The sequence below is a fragment of the Helicoverpa zea genome, chromosome 13 (genome assembly GCF_022581195.2).
Source record: "Helicoverpa zea isolate HzStark_Cry1AcR chromosome 13, ilHelZeax1.1, whole genome shotgun sequence".
Taxonomy (NCBI): domain Eukaryota; kingdom Metazoa; phylum Arthropoda; class Insecta; order Lepidoptera; family Noctuidae; genus Helicoverpa; species Helicoverpa zea.
Window position 1 is genome coordinate 5,043,580 of NC_061464.1, and position 27,273 is coordinate 5,070,852.

The 27,273-nt window shown below is 36.8% G+C and overlaps 1 protein-coding gene across 7 annotated transcripts in view; it reads right to left on the bottom strand.

Annotated features, from left to right (window-relative positions):
* LOC124635867 (AF4/FMR2 family member 1-like) overlaps positions 1–27,273 on the bottom strand; it is a 153,963-nt gene that overhangs the window by 14,051 nt on the left and 112,639 nt on the right. For 6 of the 7 annotated variants that reach the window (XM_047171819.1, XM_047171817.1, XM_047171818.1 and 3 more), the window contains 2 exons: positions 27,154–27,249; positions 25,574–25,631 (listed from right to left, as the gene is read on the bottom strand). In XM_047171819.1, the coding sequence (XP_047027775.1) occupies positions 25,574–25,631; positions 27,154–27,249 (154 nt within the window). Of the gene's footprint in view, positions 1–9,494; positions 9,793–10,477; positions 10,563–25,573; positions 25,632–27,153; positions 27,250–27,273 lie in introns of those variants that run through there. The other variant, XM_047171820.1, reaches the window with a different exon arrangement.

Genomic DNA, 27,273 nt, shown 5'->3' on the forward strand with positions numbered 1-27,273 from the left:
TCCAGTCATTTTTTACATAATCAATTCAACAAAAATATGAACATTCATGAACAAAATGAAAAAAGATTGAAACTGCGCATTTATTTTGCTACGCAAACACCTGTATATTCCATCAATAATGTGAATCGTTCCCGTCGATCAAACTCGTTCACTCACTCATCGCGGCTTATCCCGCCAATAGAGAATAGAGTACATATCGACAAAGTGAATAAAATTTACCCCAAGACCGATGACGTAACGCGAGGACTATGACCGACAGTCCTTCAGGGTCAACGACCCCCAGGGTTGCGGTGACTTGCCAGTGTCAGACGGACGAACCGACGAACCTAGGCCTACTCGGGTACAAAAGTTGAAATTACTTATATAGGCCGTTTTACTGCAATATAGATATTACTGAACTCCAATGAACTCGTGAACTTGAAAATATGTGCCTAGCTTTTCAGCTGAGGTAAACATTTTTACTTTGAGTAATGGTTAAGTTTAATGGATCATTTGAAGTGAAATGCCTTTTGTAATGTCAAAGTCAAATGTGGTAACATCCTGGTGTACTGCTGACATTCATACGTCCCACGCTTGAGTCTCGAGGCGGCTGAAAACACACCCATCGAAAGTTTGTCCGCTATAAATAGGTTGGAACTAGCGTTGTAACGTTGTTACAGCGTCATAGAACTTGTGACGTCACACTACTGCCTGCTACACGGAGTAGTACACTAATGGAGTGACAATGTGTCACGTTCCAACTGCTATCGATCTCCTATGACGTAACTATACATGATAATCACAGATGAGAGAGATGGAAACCGTAACCGGATAAAAAATATGGCATAATGCCTGCTAGCATAGCAGCCATTATGCCATTTTTCCATTCCTTCAGGAAACGTGATTAGCTAATTGTCAAAAACTAAGAAAGAACTAAAATAGCCTTTAATTTTAAAGTTTTATTTTCGATTTGACATTCACAGAAATGTCAAATGTCAAATGACTTTTACCTACTAAAACAATAGCACGATAGGCAGCAAGCACTGGCGTTCACTTGCGTGGGCAATGAGAATGACCACCCACGTAACTAACCGTCCATACGCGTGAACGTGACTGCACGTGTATTTGTACTGAACCATAGGTGGCCACTGAGTACATATTTCCTCATATCTTGTTAACAGACGATAGAGCATGTATCATTTGTATGTTAAGACTAAAACCCATTTACACTGATAACATAATCTTATAACTTACTTTTAAAATTGTACATAAACAGTTGTTTAAAGAAAACTGATCTTAAATATCAGTGAACTTGGGCCGAGTCTTTTTAAACGTCATTATTTGCCAATCGAAAAAAAATCTCAATCTAAAATTAACTGAACTCTAACCCGCTTTGAGAAACCTTTGGTGCTCGACGCCTCAATCAATACTCGTGCCTTCTCTGTATGAGAAGAGGCCTTTGTCCGTAAAGTGTCAAGAATAAAATACAAAATCTATACTAATAGGTATAATAAACAGGAGATATTTTTTAGTTTATTTGTACCCCAAGGGCTCCGAAACGACTTGACCGATTTGAAAAATTCTTTCACTATTGGAACACTACTTCCGAGTAACAAAGTTCCTTCGGGGCAGGGGTAAAATTGTGAAAAACGTAAAGGAATAAGATCAAGTTTTCAATTTCTAATGTGTGCGAAACAACGTGACATTGACGACGTAATATTTTGGGTTCATGGAATTTGACTGTTTCGAAACATTCCTTAGTGCTGGCAACATTTTTATGGCTTTAAGTTCTTGTTGTGTTGCCACAGTTGATGCTTTTGTTTGGGCTAGGCTTATTGTTTATGCTTATGTGACAAATTGTTATATATTACGATTACTTAGATGTTGTGTTTGAACTAATAACATTAAGTAAATGTACCTTTGGGTCCTTACATGTGCGGCTTCGAATATTGTTTGAAAGGTTGGTTTCATAATCCTTAATAATGGTTCCGATTTTAAACGTCTTAAAAAAAAAGGAGGTGGTATTCAATTCGAATTTTAAGGAGAGAGAGATCAAACCTGCTTTGGCGAAACTTTTTCTCTCTATATTCGAAAGAAAATTCTCAATGATTCTTATTTCTATCATAGTCTTAACTCGACCACAATACCATGCAAACAGAGTGCAGTACAATTGAAACAAAATAGTAAACAAGGCAATATCCTTTGTTATAAGTTGGTGTTATGCTGCTCTTACGACAACATCCGTCTCATTGAGCAAGCCACTCAATAAAGAGTACTAACACTTAAGGCATAAATGCTAATGAATTTGTGTATTTTGCTGTTTGTAGTATATTATGGATAGTTAGTTAAAAGTTTCGGAATATATTTTGTGGTAAAAGATTAAAAGACCGGGCTCTTCAAAAACACTCTCTTCACCAGCATTTAGAAAAAAGAGAAAAAACTAGCTCATGTCATCTCATCAAATTTGAAAGTGACGTGACATCATAATCTACGTTTGTTCGAGGAAAATAAATATGTTCCATTAAAACGCTACAACGGTACATTGACGAATGTAGGTACTAAAAGCCACTAAATACAAAATCATGATGTTTTACAATTCTTCTTAAATATGTTACGTCAAATGATACAAAAACGTCACCTGGCCCATAAAAAGTATATATATCAGCACTTCACGAGTTATTGCGCCACAACTCACAAGTTACAATGAGTCCAAAAATACGAATCTCGGTCTAAAAAAATGAGATCATTTTTGGATCTGTGTCATCGGCAAAATATCTATTTTGTAGGCTTCCATTCCCTTTTGCGTAACAGTACAGATTAATCGTATTCGATATAAATAGACTCTCAACTGCGCCATTATTTTTTTATCAATGGCAAGGATTGTGACGTCATTGGAAAATGAGTACGAATTTGTTTACACTTATAAATAAATCATTTTCATTCAATAGCTGTGTCCTCATTCTAATTTGTTTTGGGGTCAGGACAGTTTTTTTCGGCAAAAAATCTTATTATCTGGCAATATTTATGTCTATCGCTTAATAGGTCTTCTCTAATGATTATGGTAATTTGAGTAGAAATTATACATGATCTACTGTCGAATTTACGTTCAATCCTAAGCATTAGCTTTATCTGCAAACACTGTCCAGCGAAAATAGACTGATGCCAGAATAGTGAAATGTCAGGTTAGTTTCAATCTCAATTAGCTAATAGATCACACGTGCACTCTGGAGTGACAGGGTCTTAGAGCAAGTAAGAAGATATATAATTACTTTAGAAGTGATAATATTAACTAGTATTTATAAATAGTTCTTCCGTTTAATCAAAAATATATACTCCGACACAAATACTCGCGATGTAAGACGCAACAAAGCATAGTTCCTAGTAGAGGTAGACGACAACAAAAAGCTGAGAAATAAATCTAGTATGTACTAATTATAAATCGAACATACAACCGATTGTTGAGCGATTAGTCGCAGCGTCGCTCTATTAGCAGAGTGCATAGCGGTCCTTAGCTCGGCTCGCTATGCATTACGAATCACAAACGTTACGCATGACGGCCGCCGCCGGTCAACAACTCCACTAAATATTTGTTTACATCGCGAACATTTTCATGTTTACAGTTTGATTTGGCGGCAATTCGAGTAGCCTACATGAATTCCGAACGGAATGTCACAGGTAAAACCTAGTGTGGACACATTGGTGTATCTGAATTTCGAATTCATTCTTTGGTGCCATAAAAGATGCTCTAGGGTAAAGGCGGGATAGATGCCGCAGTGGGATAGATGCCCCATTTTTAAAAAAACCTAACTTCCCATGCTCGCGATTAAGAAACAACCGTTTAACTAGAAGCCACAAGCACCCCGCACCTAAATTAGCCACGCGCCATCGAGGGATGAGGTCGCGTTTCGCTCGTGTGTGAATTCATCTCCGCGGCGAACTTACAGCGAGCGTAAAATTTTTAAAGGTGCGTATTTGCTGTTGTATAACTTTATAAGTAGATATTAATTCCATCAATTTTTTTATTACGTATGTATATTGTTTCATGAAGTATACATTTTGATGTAAATAGTTGCTCTATTGTATTTATTTATTTAAAAAAATACTAGGGCATCTAACCCTGTCAAAAAGGATAGTTGCCCTGATTTTTTACGGTATAGGTGCCCCTAGGGGCATCTATCCCTCCATACACCACGTGTACCCTGAATGTATTATAAGTGCTTTGAATATATATTTTTCATGTGTTTATGTATAGGTATTTACACTTTTTATTGATTACGAATGATTGACAGTTCAAACAGTGAAGATGAAGACAATTTACTTAAGAACAAAGTTAAGGAATAGAAAACTAAAGGTTTGCCGGTGAAGAAGACTAAAAGAGATGGGCAGGATGAGCCTAAAGATACAAATAAAAATAACTGCATATAATGCTTTGAAAACTATGAATAAACAAAGTCTAAATCCGACTGGATTCAATGTGTAATGTGTCAGTGCTCGTTACATGAAACCTCTATACTTTTCAGAAATTTTTGCTCGAGATGTAGAAAACTTAAAGCACTGTCCGGTTAAATATTATGATGCTAAGTATATTGTGTTATTTTAGTTTTTAAGAAAGAATGATTTTTATGATTTTGCATGTTGAAACTAAATAATTAATATTTTATAATAAGTGTTTCAAATATAAAATACATTATTTTTGTTGAACAAATACTTTTAGAATATTATTGTGTTAATTTTAATTAATCTGATAATGAATATAAAAATATTTTAAAAACTGCAAAATACTTTTCATTTCAAATAAATTAAAGTCAAAAAATAAATAAATATTATTAATATAATATACTTAAACAGTATGAAGGGCATCTATCCCGCACCGTAGGCATCTATCCTCGCTAGTATTTTCAAGGTGGGGCAACTATCCATAGGGGTAGGCATCTATCCCCAAAAATTGAGGTCTACAAAAAGCTAAAATCTGCAAAACGTGTAGTATATAGGTCCAAAAAGACAAATCACAAATAAACATAAAGGATTAAACTAGTTACATTCATAGGTGTTATTAATGTAGAACCAATATTTATTAAATTATAAGCATATTTCAAAAAGTGGGGCATCTATCCCGCCTTTACCCTAGTCCTTGTTTCCCCAACAAACAAAAGCAAAATTTGAATAGCACGGTTAACAAAATATTTGCATAGCAGTACTTTTACTATTTAAAATGTTAGTAGTAAAGGAATAAAACACAAGGACGCATACATAAATCATGTCTCGGAGTGCAGTTGCGACTGCGACAAGCCGCGAATAAGAGCGAAGATAGTAAGACAAATATGCTAAACACGACATCTGTTGCTGAGTCCTCAACGAGCGGAGCATCCGTTGTTTTTTATACTGAATCCAATTTTCCTTACAGGGAATTATTCATTCATAAGATTGGTCGAAAATTAGTTTTTTCCACGTTTTTGTGTAATGCACGTGGTCATTTGATTTGTGGAAACTTCTCCTAAAGGTTGATCGGTAAAGGTAAAATATTTAAATACCAAATTGGGATTTTTCCTCACTAGGCAATTAGGAGTTCTCTAAAGCGCATAGATGGTATCGGCTGACGGCAATAAAATCATCACCTAGTAGGAAATATGGTTGAACATTCTTCCTCTGTCCATTATATTGGTACATACAATTCAATGAAATTCAAAAACGTAAGAGGCAATAGGTACAATACTCAAATCCGAAAATATTGTTGACGTCGATTCCAGATCTATAAATAGACAATGAAATTGTATTTATTACGTGCCCTGAGCCAGGTAAATTCTGAGAAGTTATTGACGATATTTTAGAAAGGATAGGTACAAATCCTATTTTGAAGTATGAGCCCAAAATGTGCGTTTATTTCATATAATAATAAAATTCCAGATGAATTCGGTGCTCATTTCCTAATAACCTGACGTTTTAGTGCATTATAACAAATACAACCTTATAACCCGCATGAACAGATCTAAGAGGTTTTTAAGGTTCTCAAAGAGATAACCTATGATTATGTATTATTCCTAGCAAAAAATGCTGCGCAGATATATAAATTAATTCACACCAAGAGCGCTACAAAATCTGTTACAGACCTAAGTAAAGATCAAAGTAAAACCTTACACAATTTGTTTTTCCGAAAGTTTTGATACTTGATACCGGTGACATTCTTATCGTTAGCATCAAGTTTCAAATTCCTTTACATCAGTACAACAATGACGTAACATCGTATGTTGACCTTTTACTGACAACGTGTAGAAATGTAATTAAATCGTTATTAATGGAAGCATTTCCGTGTCATAATAAAGCTTAAGGTGCGCTAAATATAGACTGCTACAGGATACTTCGTTTATTTTTAACATTTATAGAAAATATTACGGAACTTACTAAGAAAAGTTTTCTAGGAAAAAAGGATTTCGAAACTTACTAAACTATTTATAATTATGGTAATGGAAAAACTTTAAACACATCAGACCGTATTATCACTTTTTGAGTGCTATTTCTTGAACACTCAATTTACAAGAAATGTCACGTTCACTCCATCTGTTATTTTTGTATCTTTATGACTGTTACAAAACTGATTGTTTAGTCTTCCACTGACAACAAAATAACTACTGTTACTTACAAGTAAACCAATAAACCATGTAAATCAGAACCAGGATCGTATATTTTAAAATAAAAGACAATAAACTCCTAAATAAACAAATACTGGATGTAAAAACAAAAAGAGAAGCATTTACATTTTCTGTAAAAAAAAGAACGGAAGAAATGTAGCGTCTTTAGAAATTGTACTAAGTTGCGCAAAAAAAGGGGTGAAATATTAACAGGCCGGCCCTTCGGTGTCATTGTTTACCTACTGTAACCTATTAGTTACAAAATACAACACAAAAATAATGCTGGCATTTATACTTATTTCTTTTCTAAGCAATTGTGATGTTCTGAAAATTGAACATTTTAAAAGGAATCGCGTAAAAGCGTCTGTTGTATTTTTATTTTTATAGCTAAAGGCTGATTTACATTGAGTCAGTAACTGACGTCAGTGTAGGCGCCGAAAACTGACGCGTGCTATTTACACGAAGTCAGTGTGGTGTCAGTGTCTCGTCAGTAGTATTGTACTGACTTCAAATCAATTTACACGATGGCAGTGCCGGGTCAGCACTGACTTGTCAGTGGACTGACGTCAGTTACTGACTCAATGTAAATCGGCCTTTAGTTTTAAAGATAAAATGCTACTGCTCCATATATCATTTGCTCCAACATGGAATAATAAAAATCGGAAGTGACACTAAATTGTGTCCGCTAAATGGACGAATGTTTGTCAACATAATTTACACTGCAGTGAAGTGAAAAAGCTGCACTGCATGAAATGTTACATTGATTTAATTGAAGCCGCTTCTAGTCAGAGTGACAGGTACAGCGTATTTCGCGTTTCACAACACTGTTGACAGTATTGGCATTTCGCACTTTATTATTTATTTGAAAAGCGAATCAGGCTTTTCAGTTTCATATCAATGATGTAAAATTGTCCCTTATTGGAAATGGATTTGTATATAATAAGGACAAGCGCATTTTTCTTGTTGTTTCTGATTCACAACGAGGTACGTTTTAAGCGTCTTATTGTTCATAAAGATAGTGAGTTTCGGCGTCACCCGAACTTAGTTTACAAAAGGACTTGGAAGACAGAAATCCTCGGGGGGGAGTTGGGGGCGTGCTATGATAATTAACCCAACCCACCCTGCAAGATAGGTGGCTATTGTTCGAACAGTAAAAAAATAACGTTAATAGTCTGATACAGGTGGTTTAGTTCAATCATTCCATATAAAACATTACGGTTTTATAATCCAAGCTCTTTTCCAATTGTTTTATTATACCATGTAAAAATTAACCTGAAACGTACTATACGTAGTACAAGTTTCTGAAAAATTCTTAATTGTTGATGATATGAAACTCTTCTAAGTACCTATGCCTTGTCCAACTACAATAATTAGTTGTAATATTCGTAAGTAAATGGATATCCTTTCTGAACTGCTAAACTGGGAAGGTCTTCAATCCTAAGTCCACCTTGAATACCTTTAAAATAATTTCGTTAGACAGAAAAATGAACATTTTAATTAACGTTGTTGGTCAGGAGAACGCACTACAAATAGCCCGCACATGTGCAATTTATAACCGACAAAAACTGTTAACTATTAATTGTGTTGCGTTTTAAACAATAAATATCAATTTATTGTTGCAATTACTGCTATTTTTAACCACTATTGTAATGGAAGGATGTGCTGTAGTACTTTATTGATTCATAAATATTATGTTCTCTAATTATATATGTATCGTTCCGTAAGTGGATGTAACTATTTACTTGACAAGGAAAGAAAACCATATTTTCTTTGCCACGTGTAAAAGACATAGGACAAATCAAGTGCGTTGGTCTTCTCAGAAACATAATTACTTCTAATTTTCTTATATACTTCCTAATTTGCCTCTTATTTGAGGATAAACAAGTAAAAGGTATCACGTGTTGCCATTTTAATATTTTAAACGGAATATACGGCTCAGAATACGGAATCCAAATAGGGTCATCCGTTCGATGGTGGTTCTGTCAGACAAACAAGACACATAGGATTCGAATTTTCCCAAACTCAATTAACGAGGAAAAAAACATTAGTATCGCAAAATGTTTTACCTAATATTTGAAACTGAATAAATCCTTAGTCGGGAGCAGGTAAATGGAAGTTAATTAAAGCAGAAAGGCAATATGTGAGGACAATGCGACAATAAATAATGAATTGATACGATCGACGCGTGCGCACAGCCGCGTCAAACGTTGTGCCGCATTATTATCGCAGTTCCAATTCTGCATATAATATGAGACGGTTCTTAGAACTACTTATATTTTGTCGTTTTTTGCAATGGAGCACCAACAGACTGGTTAGCTGGTAGCTTAATTTAAATAAAATACAAAGACAAAAAACGAACCCAAACAATCTGTAGGTGTCTCTGAAAGATTTTCTAGAAAAGGAGAGAAGTAAAAACTATTTTCTATGCTAGGTACATGTTAAAATTAAAAACAAAGGTGTTCGATTTCTTTTACAAAACGAATACTTGTTGCAACAAAGTAGCACTTTCGTTCGCATTGCAAGGGAAACAAAACAATATTATATTTAGTGGAAAATAGAGGATATTACAGCAGTGCAACTAATAAGGTAAAATACTGTTTGAGAGCCAGAATTTGTTGTCTTCAGGGAAATAGGACAGTATAATACAATACTTTGATAACGTTTTAAAGCTTTCAATCATTACTCATAGCTAGAACATTTTCTGATAAACTAACTCAATGAAGTGCCTATCCACGATAATTTATTGATACCCCTATAACTTATCATAGAGAAGCGACCACTTGAAATGATAAATAAATATCAATGATAGGTGCAGCGAGCGTGCGTGATTATCTCTATAAATTGCTGCTAAACATCTGATGACGTCATCGACGAACAATAAAAACGTACCGTAAACCAACTCGCGGCCCAACAATACATCTCCGCACTCGATAAGCTGCTGCAGCAGAGTCAATCGGTTCTGGTAACCGAAATCCGAAGTAAGCAATCCCAACATTGTGTCACATTTTCCTTTATCACAAAGCACTGAATCAACTATACACATCGAGGTACAATCGCACACTACATGCTTTATTCACTGTTCATTGTTTTAAATGTACTATCACAAACACATGTTGTTTTGGCGCGAAACCAGGACAGATGCGCTCGCGCCGCACGCCGGTTGCGACTGCGTTGCGTCTTCCGTAAGCTATTACAACGGACAGGTGGTGACGAAGGAGGCCCTGCTTCCCCTCTATTGACTAAGCTCTGCGACTGGTCGCTCTACCGATCGTGCGACTAGTCGCAGCGATTTTCAATGCATTTGTTTAGGATTTAGAACTACGCACTTCATAGATTTTGCAGATTAAAACAAAACTATGAATGAAAATGAGAAAACTCAATTTGCCTAATGAAGTCTTTTGGAAGTTAAATGGATGTTTTTTTCGTTTCCAAATTTCTGCAAAGCCAGCCGACTCTATTTGAATGAGTACTTTTAAAATGAATCAGGTGCACAGGGCAACGGCGCCGAAACGAGATACGACACGGCTTTCAATATTTTTGATGTATGAAACTTCCAGATCAATGGGAATGGCGAATAACCCAATTGGAATTGGCTAAGTGCATGCATGCACGGTGTACGTGAGCGGGTGCACGGCCACCCGCGCCCCTCGCTATTATTACTCGCAGCGTACGAGGGTGGTTGAATCGGGGTTTGATTATTCGCACATCAACATGTTTGCATTTCATCGATTTCGTCTGAGAACAAGCCGACACTGCGACGAGCGACTTTTGGACAACGAGATCATGTACTAGTACTAGTATATCGTCAATTACTGGATGACTTATAATCGCTGAAGCATAATGGATGGTGTAGATAAGTGAGATAAGGCTACCGGTGTATAGGTGGATGGAGCACGCGACGCGTTTATTTATTTTAGTGTGCGCGGCACGTGGGTACCGCTCGCCTCGGGACGTCGCGACGCACCGACGCACGCGAGTGTACTGACCGCGCGGGTTTCGGACGCGCGTCATTCGTTGCACTATTGTGCATACGGCGTTAGAATAGTAAGGACATGGCCCGTTAATAGATATAATTAACTGTATGTGACGACATGGTAGAACATTAATTTTGGAGATTAATCATTTGATTATGGTTACTTTGTATTCAAATTAAGTTGTTAATCACTTATTGCTTCGTTTTAATTTGAGTTAAGTTGGTGTTTCATCTATGTCGTGACGAATGAGAGGAATAAAAGTAATTGATTAATATGCACTAATGTAGGTACCTATCATGACATTATCGTTTAACTCAACATTGCGACATTATTGTGGAAATCCCCGACAATGCGAGGTGATAATGTGGCGGCGCGTCGCGACGAGCGTTATAAATATTTCATCCAGAGAAAAGGCGTTTAACGCATCGACAGCGGTCACACACACAGACATACGTACACACATACGTGCATGGACAGACAAACCCCATCTATTTCCGTACCCGACAAGTATTTAAGCTATCCTACTTGCTCTCCGACTAGCAAAATAACTAGTGAAATAAACTTTTAACATGTCGGTCGTTACACGTTTTCTTGCGTTTGTTTGTGGTTGTGAGGAAAACTTTCTGAGAAACTCTGTAGGGCCAATTACGTATTATTATGTTAGTTTACTTATTCTATTAATTAATTCCTGTTGGCTTGGCTTTATTTATACAATTTAATAACCTGATGCTTGTTTATATAAACACAAGTATATACTGATTACTACAACGATAAATAAGATAAGATAATTTGATATGAAATCCCCCAAAATTTTAATTTTTGATGCAGTAGGATAGGTATACAATGAAATTTCAGCATCAAAGTCTTGCATAATTAGGGAAAAGATCGTTTTTATTACACGGAAGCCTCAGAACGAGCGACAATACAAAGCCAGGGAGCGAACTGCGAAAGGAAGACAAAAGATTCTCGAGCCCTTAGGTACAAGGTCAACGGACGCTGTCAAATATCCTAATATTCCATATTCCTAATGCCACATCGCCTGGTCGAGCCAATCTTTATAATGTCACGACGTAAAACATTATCTCGGAAAAACTCAGTGACGTAATATTTAACACATATTACATCAAAATTTCGTTTGTTTTGATACAGATTTTCCGTGACATGACGAACTGCCACAAGTTTGCTAATAATTGAGTATAATATTATGCAATAGATACTAACAACTCATTTAAATGACAAATTAAATACAATAAAAAGTCTAATTTATACGTAACTAAAGAACGAGATATGAAAATCTGAAGCAGTTTAGCGGTAAACTCGGAGCCCAACTAACGAGAAAGAGAGCAGTTTAAAGGCTTTCAATGTACATAAATATCTAAATACGGATCAGATTAAGTGTACCATTTTACGAAATAGCGGGCACGAGGCCGGCCGCGCGACCGCCTCAAAACTTTTGTTACGGGGTTACTGCCGGCGCTCCTGAATCTGACGCTCAACCTTTTTGATTGAACGTTTTCGTAATTAATTACGAACAAATTAAGACATGAAAAATGTCGAGTTAAAGCCCCGTCAAGTATAATTGAAGCAATCAATTAAAGCTAATGCAAACTAGCCAGCGCGAGTGTGCCGTGCAATTATTTTAAGATACCGGCGTCTCGCACTCGCATAATCCAAGCTGCATTCAATTAATTGGCAGACTGGCTACTTGCTCGCCAGTGGACCGCGTGACATCATTTCCGTTGATAAACTGAATAATGATGGTCAACATTGTAGCTCTCTTATCATTAATCCTAAAACCTCAGTGACAGCGCAAACATAAAAATGATGAACTTTGTTCAACACGAAATAAACACCGCAACCGAGCTCCACCTGATGAATTATTACAACAATTTATTAACAAAGTGATCCACATTATCATCAACGCTCATCAACAATACAGGGGTTGTACCAACATGAATACAGCGGCGAAATCACTACCCTAAAATTAATATCAAGCTGGAAAATTAAACGGATCGCTTCGACCAAGCGTCGGGCTCTAATTCATATGCATATCTAACTCGGCCACATTGGCACTGACCCTCGTACAAACTCTGCAAAATAAGATAAGCGCAGTTCGCCACTGAACTCGCTACACTTTAGCGCCTCTCGAATCGGTCGGCTAACACTATTCCCCTTCAATAGTTTAATGGTAGCAATAGGAACGAGTAAGGATGTTAATTGTTTATAGGCTACAACTATGTGTTGTTCAGTTGGTATTATTGTGTAACGCAAATTCACCTTGCGCCCCTCGTCCGGTGTTTACCAAGGGTTGGTGCAAGGTCACTGCGAACGTGGACGTCACCCGCCCTAGCGCAAATTATATAATTTATAGCTGTTTTAAATACGTACTCGTCGTACGGTACACCGTGAGAAAAGGGTTGTGAGACGGCGCGGCGACGTCGGACATCGATCAGGATTAAACTTGGGAGATGGCTTCCTAACTCGGCCACGTGTAAATTAAAACGAGCCTTCGGTCCGAAAATTCCTCCAAAAACTTCAAACAAAGCCCTTTTTGGATCAAGAGGCAATAAATCACGAGAATAATCAATACAAGACACGGTTTGATCGACCGCGGCACAAACAATAGCGAGCTATGTTAACGTAAACACTAAGTAAAAATGTGATTCAAATGTACTGAAACATGTACGTCGCGACGGTGACATTCATTTACCTTTACGTCATAATCGGTAAGTACACATACGTAAAGAAGTTATTAGCAATGTCTGCATAAACAGAATTTTAAACCTGAATGCACGAATCAGTTTGAGCAGAGCATTTTAAAATTCCATCTATGGCATGTTCTAAACCGCAAGCGTTTAAAGACTCGCCAGAAATCACCTAAAGAGTGGAGCAGTGACAAACTGGAAAAAAAAAATTAGCTCTCGACCGGGAAGCGGAAAGTGCGACGCCTCGCCTTCAGCTTTCAGACGCCATTATTTCATCCGGTATTAAGTCGGGAAATATTTCGCAACAGCCGCCACCTTTTTAATGTGGAATATAACTTGACTACGATACTGTAGAGTTCAATTTTGATCGGGACCGCAATGTTTATACATGGTCTTGTTTTGCGAGGCTCTGTGGGCCCTTCTGGTTGAAGACAATAGGGTGTATATTGATTCCTAGATAAACGTGTAGTTGGGACATTTTATTTCTGGGTGGAGGTCGTGGAGGATGCAAGTCGTCTCTCGTATTGGGGCTTACAGAGATTGTGTATCGATGCACGGCACGAGATTGTTTATAGTTTTGATTGCAGTGAATTTGCCATGAAGTGCTCGGCGGTGCGCCGCTCGCTCCATCTCGTATTCTTTGTTGACATTATTACTGAATGAACTCAAACAGTTGGATCGTTGTTTAAATATTCAAGGAACTAAATCAGAGTAGGAGCGTCTTTGTTGCAACATTTTTGAAATGGAGAAGAAAACTTTTATAAATATGAAGATAGAAGAGCAACATGACTTTACCTCAAACTAAAGACTGCAGAAAGGTGCATTGGCCCAAAAGAGCAAATTAAGCGCTTAGCGCAGTAGCTTGAGTAGACGGCAGAGTATTACACGCGTAGATAAAATCTATAAGCGTTTGTGTGTGGACATTGCGTAACAGAGTGATGGAGCTCGTGGAACTGAGAGGAAGCCTGTGGTTGGGGGCACGGCATACGCGCGCTGCATTTTAATGCGCGTCCCGCTTGGCGCCCCTACGATCGCAATACGATTACACGTACGTCTCATATCTCTTTGTTTTAAATGTCTTCTAGTTGGATGTGTGTCAGCTGTTTATCATAAACTTGCTGGGCTAGGCTAGAACTAAGGTTTAAGACTTTGTATTACTTTCTTTGTCTTGGTAGGCTGGTATTTTATTTTCTGTTTCAATCATCATTTAATACAGCATCTATAAATATTTTGACGGATTTTGAATATGAAACTTCAAATACAAGTCAAACAAAAGTTCTCAATTCAATCTATTCCTGACCCAAAATTACTGTTTACATTTAGAAATCCGGAATACAGGTCACAACACTCACAATTCAGACTCTCGTCCTAGATTCTTTATTTATAGTCTAGTGTTTAAGACATGCTCTCTGAGTATTATAAATAATGTATATCATCTTCCAATAAATAAAATAGACTTCAGGAATAACGACTGCAAGCGCGCGTACTTCCTAATCCAGTTTTGTTCAAATAAAAGTCGTCGGTCGCATCTAGACACATAGTTGTACAATAAATATCAGTAAATGCATTTCCATGTGGGTGTTCTATACAAGGCACTTTAACGTTTGCATGATAATGCACTTCACGGTACATCTTCACCAAAAATCTAAGAGTGTGTTAAACTGTCGAGAAGCCGTGGTTATCACTCGCCACCTACATTACGATAGGCGTTTTATCACCGAGTCTCCCGCGTATAAAACATAACATTGTACCGTGGTATACACCTTCCGGAACTCGCCTCTTCAGTCCCTTTGTTCCGTAAGATTCGCTGAAATGACTCACGCAGAGTGGGGCATTCGTTTCCACCTTATTTATTGAACAGTTCACTTGGTACATGTAAACCGTACCACTTTATTTTCATAGTACATCAGCCCTCCATAAACAAACAGATAAATTGGGAATTCGGGTAAGAACATCACTAATCAACCTCCTTTGTTTAACAAACCACTTCAAACAAAACAAAAATTCAAATTGTCGTTTGTTTAATTCTAGCGGAGACTTAAACGTGCTCTATTACAAGGTTCAAACTGTTCATAAACGCTTTGACAGACACAACGAGCGAGCCTTGAATTAGCGTAGGGAATAATCATTTATCTTCGGAAGGATTAAACGATATTATTACAAATCTACCGTTTACACTTCGTTAGAGCACGGAGCTAGAACATAACTTCGAACGAGGCGCGTCTTGCCGCCTCTCTTGAAATATTGTGTATTTTCCATTGACCGGTGCGGCTGATGCTGCGGCATGCAATATAATCTAAATCGGTGCACATCAATACGCTAGTAGTAGTGCTATCTGTAGTAAACTAGTGTCTGCTCTCGAAATAGCTGTAGCTACGTTGTCGTATAACGTAGTAGCGTAGTACGGGACGTCACGCGCCGGGGGTGGCCGCCCCGCGCCTCCCACCCCGCCGACCTACCTATGCCGGCGATAGATGGCGCCCTTAGATTAAATTGGCATATCGGATACACGATTTATTTCGCTCACCGATCGAAATGAAACATTACTCCTTCGAATGAAATAAAAAATAAGTCAACTTGTATCTTTAATCTTTATACAATCTTATATCGCTTATCGACAAGTAATAGATTTTTCTCCGAGATAGGGGAATCCTTCAATATCCCGTCGGCGCGTCTCGATACTACGACTTGCTGAAATGTCAAACGAGTGTATCGGAGTCGGTTAGCAACCATACTTTTCTTTTTACTTCTCAATTTTCCACGAGTCAGACTTAAGATTTCGTCTGTGATTTCGCTATGTGGATCCAATGTGTCTTATTTCTGTTATATATCGCTAGCGATTTTTAGTTTACTTATAATAACTAACGCTACTTTTTATGATAGGGATGGGCAGAGATGTAAAGAATTCCCTATTTTACTAATCACGTAAATGAGACCATGTATGAGAGAATTCAGCCATTATCAACAGTCTCCAGTCCAACGAAACTATTAAAGTTCAGATGCAAAAACTAAAATTCGTTGCACGTACAAAACGTCACAATATTTTCTACCACTTAAAGAGTTGTATTTTAAAACAAATACTCATTTCAAGTTGCTTAAGTATGCAAACAACGTTGCAGATGTTAATTCAAGCCGGCGCAAATATAAACTTTAACCGTAGAATTTTTATTTTAATGCTGTTATGATAAGTAGGGATATCAATAATAATAACACGCTCATAAACTGGCAAAGAAGCTCCAACTGCTACCGCAAACTGCACGCGTTAATTAAAACTTACAGAAGATAAGACAACTTTGTTATTGAATAAATAAAACGTCCGTTTAAATGTCTTGGAAACGAACGGATCCAGTCGAGGATTGGCGCCTTTTTAGCGAGAGCCTCGACGAGTGAAAAGTTCGCTCCGTTCGGTAAGGCGTCTCCATTGATTTTAAAACTTTTTTAGCAGATAAATAATAGTTAAAGTTGGATCGAATAAAAATATTGAGTGTAGTTAGGTTTTGATGCACTAGCGTTCAGCGTCATTCTTGAACATTCTTGAAAATGACTAACTCACTTTCTCACAACAAAATAATATTCAGTCCTTTCTATAATCTACATATAATTCAAACAAATTATAAACCATTTAGAAACGCAAATCGAGCAACAGATGCAACAATTTCAATATGTACGCAATAAATAACGGTATCCAGAAATCCGTTGCTCATACGTTACCTATGCGAACACAAATTGTATTCGTATCTCGTCATATCTGGATCCGGGGCACGGAAGCAGATAGTGAAGTAAATCCCTGTTCTAGAATCCGCCAGATATTGGTAAACAGCCGCCAATGAAACCCGCGCTGCGAGTACAACCTAATTCTAAATTGATTCAGCGAGCAGTCCGAAGCGCTTATATCATTCATCACTCTTCCCAAAAAGTTGATAAAACAGATTTATGCTCGCAAAATATTGAAAAAAGATTTTTCGGCAACACACCTTTTAAACATCGCGTTTAGAGTGTTTATCTTGCTGAATATCAAATTAATTTAAACAACAAATTCAACGATAAATTATAACAAGCGAAAGCTATAACAACCAAAAGCAATTAACGGAAATTATCAATTTAACAACTAAGATATGATTACATCTGAAGTGCTGATTAGCGGAAAGAATACTGATAGCACATATCTTCATGCTTAAGGCGTCACGTACAACTAAGCTGTCTAATACGACGATGTGTTCAAGCATTACAATCAGTGATAACATCGATTTAACAATCTCCAGATAAAATATGAACGTTCAGATTTAGCTAGTTGAAAAGTTAGATTCAAGGAGTCCACTGCAGTTTAAGTTTCACCACAGAATTCAATATCGTCGCGTAACAATAGTTTGCAAATCAAAAATTCTAACTTTAAACAGTTATAAAGTGAGTTCTCGCATTGTTGAACGAGAACGCGCAATAGTCACGCTAGGTCCTTTCAACTGCACTTTGTAGACCAGGGTTTCTTAATCACCCTAGATTATCGTCAACACTTGGCAATGTTCTAACTTCCATACTCATCTGGAATTCATAATTACTGTGTGTTTCTCACTATGTTTTTGTGACCTGTTTAAATCTACTTTTAAATTCAAATGTTCTTCTACAAGTTTGTATTATGTGAAATGTAGCAGGAACAGTAAATTCTTCCCAAAATAGTAGTTTTGAAATAAAATTCGTTGGAACCGTGTACCGCGTTTAATATTCAAGTGCAATAAAATACCGATGAAGCGATAGAAAATTCTTAAGTTCAACACTCCGCTAGCTGAGTGCGAGTAACTTGTGGGAGTTTCAAACTTTACATAATAAAACTTGAGGCTGAAGCCGTGAGTATAATCTAACACTAGTTGATTAGTTCCTTGAGACGACGAAAAATTTTACAAGAACTTACAAAATTCATTAGTCTTCGTTTACGTTTGGGACCAATCAATCAGGGTAAGTTACAAACTCTTACACCATAACCATGCAATATGCATTAAATCTGTACCATCTACAAATTGTCAATCCAAAGAGATTTCATAGTTCACACCAAAAAGGTTCAGAATATTATTTAAAAGTAGTAAGTAGTAGTAAAATAAAAGGTCAAATAAACCCGAAAAACATCAACATACGCCAAGTTAAGTTTAAAGCATTATAATACTGAGTTTCTAAGTAACTAAAACCCCCTTGAACGGTTGCCTTAAATTCCAAAGCCACCAATCATAAAGTGTGGAATTTCAAAACAATAAAAAACAAGAGTAATGAGTAAAACGTCGTAACTTAGATGTTATCAGTCAGGCTTCGCTGTCACCGCGCACAAATCGCATTCCGCACACGGCAAGACGCAATATTACGTAACTTAATGCTTGCAAAAACTTTCTGATATACTTATTGTTTTGTTAATATTCTTTAGCGGAAGAATACAATGTTTTATTGATCTTGGCGATACAGTTTTATTAGATTTTGGGAGATATTTCTCATTATTTAAGAAGTCAGATCCAAAGGATATCACTTTTGCACAGCAGCCAATTACTGATCCATATTTTTGTTGTATGAAACCTTTATAGGAACATTGATACATAAGTTTCCATTTGACAATCATAATGTTTATTATGAAGAATGTTATGGAAGTGAAACAAAGAAAACGCGGGAAAAGCTAGAAGGCTTGATTTCTCATACATTAACAAAGACCAAATCTATCTTATAAAATTACCATATAAGTACATGTAGTGTGGCGCATTCGTAAAGTTTCTAACGGGTCTGGAGCTATGGTAATCACTGGGACATCAGCGCACTCGCGAAGACTAATGCCTCTTAATGAGTCTGTTAAATTATACACGCAACAAAGTAGACACGAATAAATACATTACAAACTGACAAGCCATGGAGGAACTATAAAATGGAGTACTAAGAACAATCGTGAAACAATCAAGCCTCGTTATGTAACACTGAAAACTTTACGATAACTTTCATGTTAAAAGGGAGACAGATGGATGCCACAAAACTTGTCTACTGAAAAACAATACTCCCATGGGTAAATGAAAATAACTATCAGGTTTCTTTTCACCCTTCATGTAGCCGTAGGAGGGAAGACCTCATTCTGAGATACGTTACGCTACGTTCTAGAATTTTCGCTTTAACAACTGCTAGGATTGATGCTGCTGAGCTTATGATTTCTCCATTAACTGTATACTCCATGTTCTGTTGCACATGGCTCGGTCGTTTATGAAACATCTCGTAGGTGATATTAATTCTAATATTGATGACATTTGCTTTACGACTGCCATGTTCTATGGTGTTACGATGAAAGGAATACTGTGTACGCCGCTTTAAATATGATGTTACGTCATTGTATGACATATTTTATAGTCAGATATGATTTAAAAGAAGTGTTGTCTTTTACATATTATTTACTAGCGACCCATCCGACTTCGTATGTGTAATAATTACATGTCCAAACATTACAATCGATTCGTGAAAATTGCATGAAAATCCTGACCGCAGTTTTTGACTTTACCGCGAACAGACACGCAGACCCGGCGGATATTCGTATTAGAAACAATACTGTATTTAATAGCGGTACGTTGTGCAGTTTCAGTTTAGTATAATAATAGTGGTTTTTACACCAAATTGCTATTAAATATATTATCTAATTAATATAAAATACAAGTCGTTGAATAAGTAGTTAAAAAAGACGTAACAAGGAATTTTCAATCTACGCAGAAAATTGATTACTGAAATCAAACCCAGTATTAAAAGGTTGCTTACTTCAATAAAGTAGACAGCTCCAACATAAACTTGCCGACTAATAACTTGGAATCGATTATTGAAGTATTACGCGTACCGATTAATATTTAATTACTGGTTACGTTCATTAGTGCTCCGCCTAACTTCGGTCGTGAACTACATGAAAACTTTTATTTAGCGAACATATTTAGTTGTTTACTTGGAGCACAGAGCTCGTTGAGTCCTGCATGTCGGTATTCCCCGTACATAGTTACGTACTATGGTTAGTTAACCGCATGCCTCACATGGAACACTGTTTTGATTGCCCGTGAGATTAATGTACTGAACATTATTGAGGAAAGAGCCAATTATTTTACCATTTTATAAGAAATACGTGGAGATTGACCGATAGAACGTTGCAGTGTATAAATATGGTTGATTAATCAATGTCTAGTATTAGATTGTTCGACTTGTCAGCAATTCAGGTGTCGCCAATCTCTGGCTCTCATCTATTATTCGTGGAAACCTGCTCGCGCTCAGGAATAGTGACGATACGTAGAAAGCTATTATTTATTCACGAATTACTCATCCAATTAAGAGAAAGGATTATTAGATAGAAGACCTTCTAAGAATTTTATTATGAGTCTTTGGTATTTATTAAACCTTGAAATAATTTAAGTTGTTTCAAGGCTGTAACATAAAATCGTTCGAAGCAAGAAAAAGTCATGTTTCGTAAAAGCGGGCGTAAAATAACAAGTCCTCACATTATTCATCATACAAAGTGTGGTTCAAAAAACAATAAAATGTACAGAGCAAAAAGTAATGGACATAAGCACATAATGTAACAAGATAACGACCGCCATTGTCATATTAAACTCGGCCGAGTTTAATCACATAATGGTCCGTTATTTATTGCGGAGTACACGTATACATCGTCCAATAAAAGCTACACCTTTTCAATGACCTAAATACTGATTTATTTATCAGCACTGAACCCTCCACATAACTCATAGGGGGTAGGGAGGGACGCGAAGATGCGAACGGCAACGGTTTTACGATTCGACAATCGTAAAACTTGGAAAACAATTCTCTTGAATACGTTATATTAGAAGGTGAAGCTATCTACTATATTTTCCGAACAGTGTTTTATTTTCTTTTTTGTTTTATTGTGAATGAGTAGGTATACTAATTAATCCAGTCACAAGGCAGACTAAAAATAACTGAAAGCAAATACTAATTGAACACCAAACAACTGGATAGTTTATCTTTAAACAGAATAGGCTATAAAAGATTCACCTTAGACACAATTTTATAAAAATATTCACGAATTCGCATTCACTGTTCATTCACCGGCGAGAAAAGGTTGAGTACGTCTGGGATTCGAAGAAAAATCTCACCAATACCTACATTTTCCAAGAAAACCAGTTTTATTTAGCAATTTTCTGTACGACTTGGACTAAGTCACTCCTTAATAGGATGGTGGATATTGAGCAGAAAAAAAACTATTTCATAAAGGAGGGACATCAAAGCTTAGTCCTGAGATAATGGGAGGTTTCGGAACATCCGTAATTCCGTACTATGAGGAGAAATAAATAATGCGGGATGCTCGTAAATGCGTCGTCAACAACTCATATTAGTTGCTCGATACGGCTTACGTAACACTGTTCAAAGGAATCTGCCGTTTACAAACAAATGTTCATTATACTAATAGTTCGGTAACGAAGTTTTGCAATGTTGGCTTCGATCAAGGATATTGCGGTTTGGAGTAGGGATCCGAACTCGCGGGGGAGCGCTGGTGGGCGGCGCGTGGACAATTTACCTCTGCTTTATTTTGTTCTCTTAATTACTCGAGTTACAGTTAATAGTCCGCTGCTTCAGTTATTAAATTGGAATATTCAACGAGGATGAAGGAATAATCGGCTGGTAAATTGGCGCCTTTTGTTTTAATAAATGCCTTTACGTCATGCACCATTATGTATGACGATTCGGATTAACAATTTTTTGGTACAAACAGGATTATATGTTTCGATAGAAAATGACAAGTGTAGCAACCGAATTGGGCACGTTGTTTGAATGAAATTGACTTATTTTCAGAGTAATGAGGCAATAGGAAAATTCGAATACAGTCGACCCGAATAATAAGGAAATAATTCAAAAAAATAAAATATGTTATCGGCACCCAGATGTGCTGAGGATATGGGGGAAATTGGCGGAAGGCTCCCGTGGAGATTGAAATACGAACAAAAGGTGCCGCAATGGTATATGTATAGAAACAGCCCGTATAGAGTAGAGGAAAGTTATTAGCTCACTAGGTGCATACGTAAAAGGGTCGGGCACGTGTTTACCTAAAAGGTCAGACGGAATCCTAGGCGACGCTGAGTTAGGTAAGTTAATACCGTTCGTTCACAGAGCATGCAACGTACTAACATCCACGTATTTAAAGTAGCGCATCGATTATGGTGACCATTAAGGGTCCAGTTCTCAATTGACTAACAGCTAACTAGATAAGTGATACTCTACATACTAACGGAGGTATTTCCATTGAGTACAAAACCGTTCAAACTATGTACGGTACCCATAGACTGGAAAAAATCTACTGGCTGAAAGTAAAATCTATTTTAGTACGGTTCAATTTACAGACAAAAAAAGGAAGTTTTAGAGTCAGTTTTCATCGGATAAAAAAGAGTAATCTAATCCGCGAAACTGACTCCCATGTTCGTGTCAGGGACAGGAACGCTGATTCTGGTGCGCTGAAACGATTTAAACGATTCAACTATCAATAGAGCAGCCTATGGCCCTCGGGGACATTTAGCTAAACGAATTTACTGCACGAGAATGTGCTGCACAATTGAATAAGCGAAAAAGAATTCAAAAAGTTTATTTACAAAATTCCACTTTTATATTTAGTCAGCATTGTGAATTGTTTAAAACTGCGAAAAAGCTCTAATTGTGTACGGTGGAAGTTTATGAACAAATCGTATTAAAGTTAACACTACCGTGGCGCCATTTGCGGGCAATTGTTACAGATAAACAACTATATAAAGAGTGCAACTCTATTCATTACGGGTATTTTCTTTGTTTAGCTGAAAAAAATACTAACGCGATTTTACATGACTTTCAATTAGCAATGATATCTCATAAACATGGATAAAATATAGGCTTTAGAAGGTAAGACTTTAATGCAATTTAGAAGCGTTCATGGAAAAATTACAGTTCCTTTTTGGATTCTTATCAAAGATAATTAAAATAATACGCCCACTGTAAAAATATTTGGTTTTAACATAATCTTTCATAAAGTGCAATAAATAATCCCTGATTCCAAAATTAAAGTTGTGAAACATTCAGAATGTATTTCGAATAATCTTCTTCAAAAAACCTAAGCTGTTTATTGTGAAAAAGTTCGTTATCGTTCGCGTACAAACGTACCTACGAACCGTACGATTTTAATCTGCACTTTGCACAGTTTTTATTTTACTTTTCGTCGCTATTCGCTAGCTGCGACCGCTCACAGTTGGCAGGTGATGCATACACTCGTTCTACGGGCACGAATATAAAACTGCCACGATTTAACGAGACCTCAACTTTAAACCATTATAATAGGAATGCCGACACTAAAAATGGCATTTCGAGAATACAACGCGTTTAGTTAGCGGTTAGCTAAGCTAGTTTTTGTTTTTTGTATTAAGCAATAAAAGTGCGCTATGGTTAAATGGGGTTTGAAATTTTCATGATGGCAAATTCTTCTTAGTATTTTCGACTTCTGTGGTCGTATTTATATAATTAAATTAATTCCTGGAAAGTATATTGCAACTTTCCAAGTACCATTAAATGCTAGCGCAAAATTAAAACACGACAATTAATGGGAGATTTGACTTATGAACCTGTCATTATAAAGTCACGGACATAAAATACTAATAATTACTTGTGTAACAGCAAATGAGTTACACAAGGCAGTAGAAATTACATTGAAACGATCCCAGTTACGTCCGGTTCGGTCATATTCATTACTATTCAGTTAGCAAGCGCGAATATTTTGCTTGCAGTCTTGCTTTATGGACTTGTGTATGTGTGTGTGAGGACGCGGCCATGTGTGCACTTTTATGTTCTTTTTTTTTTCACAATTTATTTATCGACGTCGCCGACAGGTGGCGCTGCCGCGCGATCTGTGCGCGCGATACGTGTAAACTGGCTCTTAATATTTCATTCCACATTTTATTTAGGCGCAGTCAACCTTAAAGCTCGTGCAACTGCAATGCACGTACATATTGTTTTACGCGGGAAAATATGTTTAATCATCATCGGGGCTGTGGATATCATACATAATTAATTATCTGGACTTCATTTTGATATTCGTTAACCAAACATTATTTTTTTTATATTTGTGTTCTTAGGGAGACCTAATGGCATGCCTAGTATCGATTGTTCCACTTAACATCACAGATGTGTTGACGAGCACTGTTTGAGTTAAGCATTACCACTATAGTTAACAAGTAACACTGAGACCGAATCTTACAACTCTTGTTTACACAACAAATACCGAAGTGGAATTTACTTTTTCCGAGTTTTCATTGGTCGTTGAGAGTCGGTGAAGTTATGAGGCAATTAGCGGGTTGCTAGGATAAAATAAGGTTTTTTTAAAGGACCGACATTTTAGGCACAGCAGTGGGCGGATGTGGGACTCCACCGCGGAGGTTATTTACCCTATAAACATATAAACTTCGTGCCATCACACCCCGTACTTTATCGTTAGAACCTTTTTGCTCTTACATTACTGTGAGCTATCCCAGTCATCCATGACATATCAGAATCAACTATTTGTCTCACGTTCTTCAATTGATATCACAGTTTATTCCATTAATAGCTCCCTTTAATTAATGTTTTATAATTATTTACTAAACATAGAACAGGATATCCGTTTGTTTGATGTCTCGCTCGATGCATTTATCGTGTGTTTATCAAAAGTAATCATAACATTCCGTATCAGCGATTGGAAATAATAAGAGTAATGTTAGCGAGCATTCCCTGAATACACGTAAATATTTATGAAAGAAAATGTCTTTTAACTGGAAGGTTTTAAGTGAAAGAGAATAAAGGTACATTTCACACGAGTTCCAATCAAATACCGGGAGTGGGGCAAAGCATAAAATATTCAAGTAATTTAGGGGAAACGAGAGGATGCGGAAAACTGTTCGAAAACGTAGGTTCGTGAATAGCCGATAATCCACATAATTGACCGCAAAGGGTAATCTAGTTAGCCTGAACCAGTAATCTGAGCGCGTTTTATATAACAATGTGATCTTGACGTAACTGAGGCGATTAACAATGACATGACTTATTAAAGTCACGTAGAACGATAAAAATACATAGTTACATCTACGTTTGATTTACAAAAAATCTTATTCGAATATTTCGCAGTTGAAGTCAATGAAGAAGATGATTTCAAAACACATTCGAAGGTTGCCAGTTCAAAAATAAAAACGAAAGCTTTGGTTAAACAAAGCCGGCATAATGTAGGTACAACATATTATTTTAGTCTGGCAACCCTAATCTCAAAGCAGTATCCACTTACCGGGTTTAGGAAGGGGGGTTTTGAGATCGTTGACGGCCAACTGAGGATTCTCTTGGACCTGTAAAAGTATTTAAAAGTTATATAAACTTATTGATGAAACAACATCAATAAACTGGGCAGAAGATGGGGCATTCGATTTGGGATAAACTTATGTTCGATATGTACATAAACTTACACAATGTCCGATTATTCTAAAGATCCAACTAAAAGCTTTTTACCAGAAGTAAATTTCGTCATATTTTGGTCCTCTTACAGGTCGTCTACTAGGAAATTTCAAAAGAAAATACTTTAATAAAATAGAAATTAAATCCTGGAATTCCTCTCTACAATCTTCCTCCAAAGAATTAAGGCAGTCCCAAAACACGTATGTAAAGAAAAACACTTTTCCCACCCCATGTATTCTCCGAACTTAATATTCTGCAGGAAAAAGGAGGACGGACACTTTATTATTTTTCCCATACACACTAATTTAACTTAGTATTACACAAACGTTATGTACTAAAAGCGATATGAAACAGACTTGATCATATTTCTTTGACAATATGCCGAAAAATGTTGGCACTTCCAGAGTTCTATTAAGACTGCTTATTGGATTTTCGGCCCTTTGTAAAAACCATAAGGATTCTTTTAGCTCGAAGGTTTGTCTTGTATGTTATGGCCCTTTTCCCTGAATAAAATTAATATTTTTTATCGTTGTGATGAGGATTACACATACATTTCGCCAGTATTGCTGTCCGTAATATAACCTCTAAGCCTATTTAGGACATTAATTTTCGTTACGAGTTTTGCACAACTAGAACCATCTGTTGTGTATTTTATTTGCTTGTTTGACATTTAGTTCTAATTATATAATATAACGAGATATATTGCAGAAAAGTGTGTACTTAGCGATAACTATCAGATATTAGGCACCCACACTTCTATTAGGGTAACTTTTCTTGAAACCAGTCCAAAATTCTGAACTCCAATAAAATGCCCATGCCTACCTCTATGTATCTCACCCACACATCCAATCATCTTTCGTAGAAGTGGACAAACTACGCAATATTTTTTTATAAAGCATAAAATATTATTAAGTTAGGAACATGAAAGAATATACTCAAGATACCTCTTATATGAGTACGGCATCAATTGTCTTTTGTCGTCACAAATCATGGTCACATGTACGTATTTTTCGCGCGTATCGACACTCGACCTTGCGTCGCAAGCATACAAACGTACACACACGTTTTAAGCGTAGTCATGAACTTGAAATTTGCATTTATAATTGTTTTCATATTTTCCAAACGTTTTGTGCGAAGCTGTCTGAATAAACGTAGTTGTAGACATTTTTAATTAATTTTGTTAGCATGGTAGTTTTACGTACAATTGCGTAATGAATTGAGTCGCGAGAAATGCGAGAGTGTGCAATATGTTTAATCTTATGTCATTATTTTTGCCGAATCAGTGTCAAGGCTGGCTGTCCTAGTTTTTGCATACAGAGCTAAGTCCGGGCAGTACAGACGTCAAGCGTATGACGTTGTTATGAGACTGTCACTTGTTTCGAGCAAGGCTTTATTGGATGTAATTGCGTGTCTTACCTTATTTGTGTAAGGGTTGAAGATGAATTTGTTCTCCGATTCTTTCCTCGGCGTCGCTGCTATCACTGTCAACGGCGTCGGGAGAGACTTCATCTCCTACAAGTTATACGAATATATTAG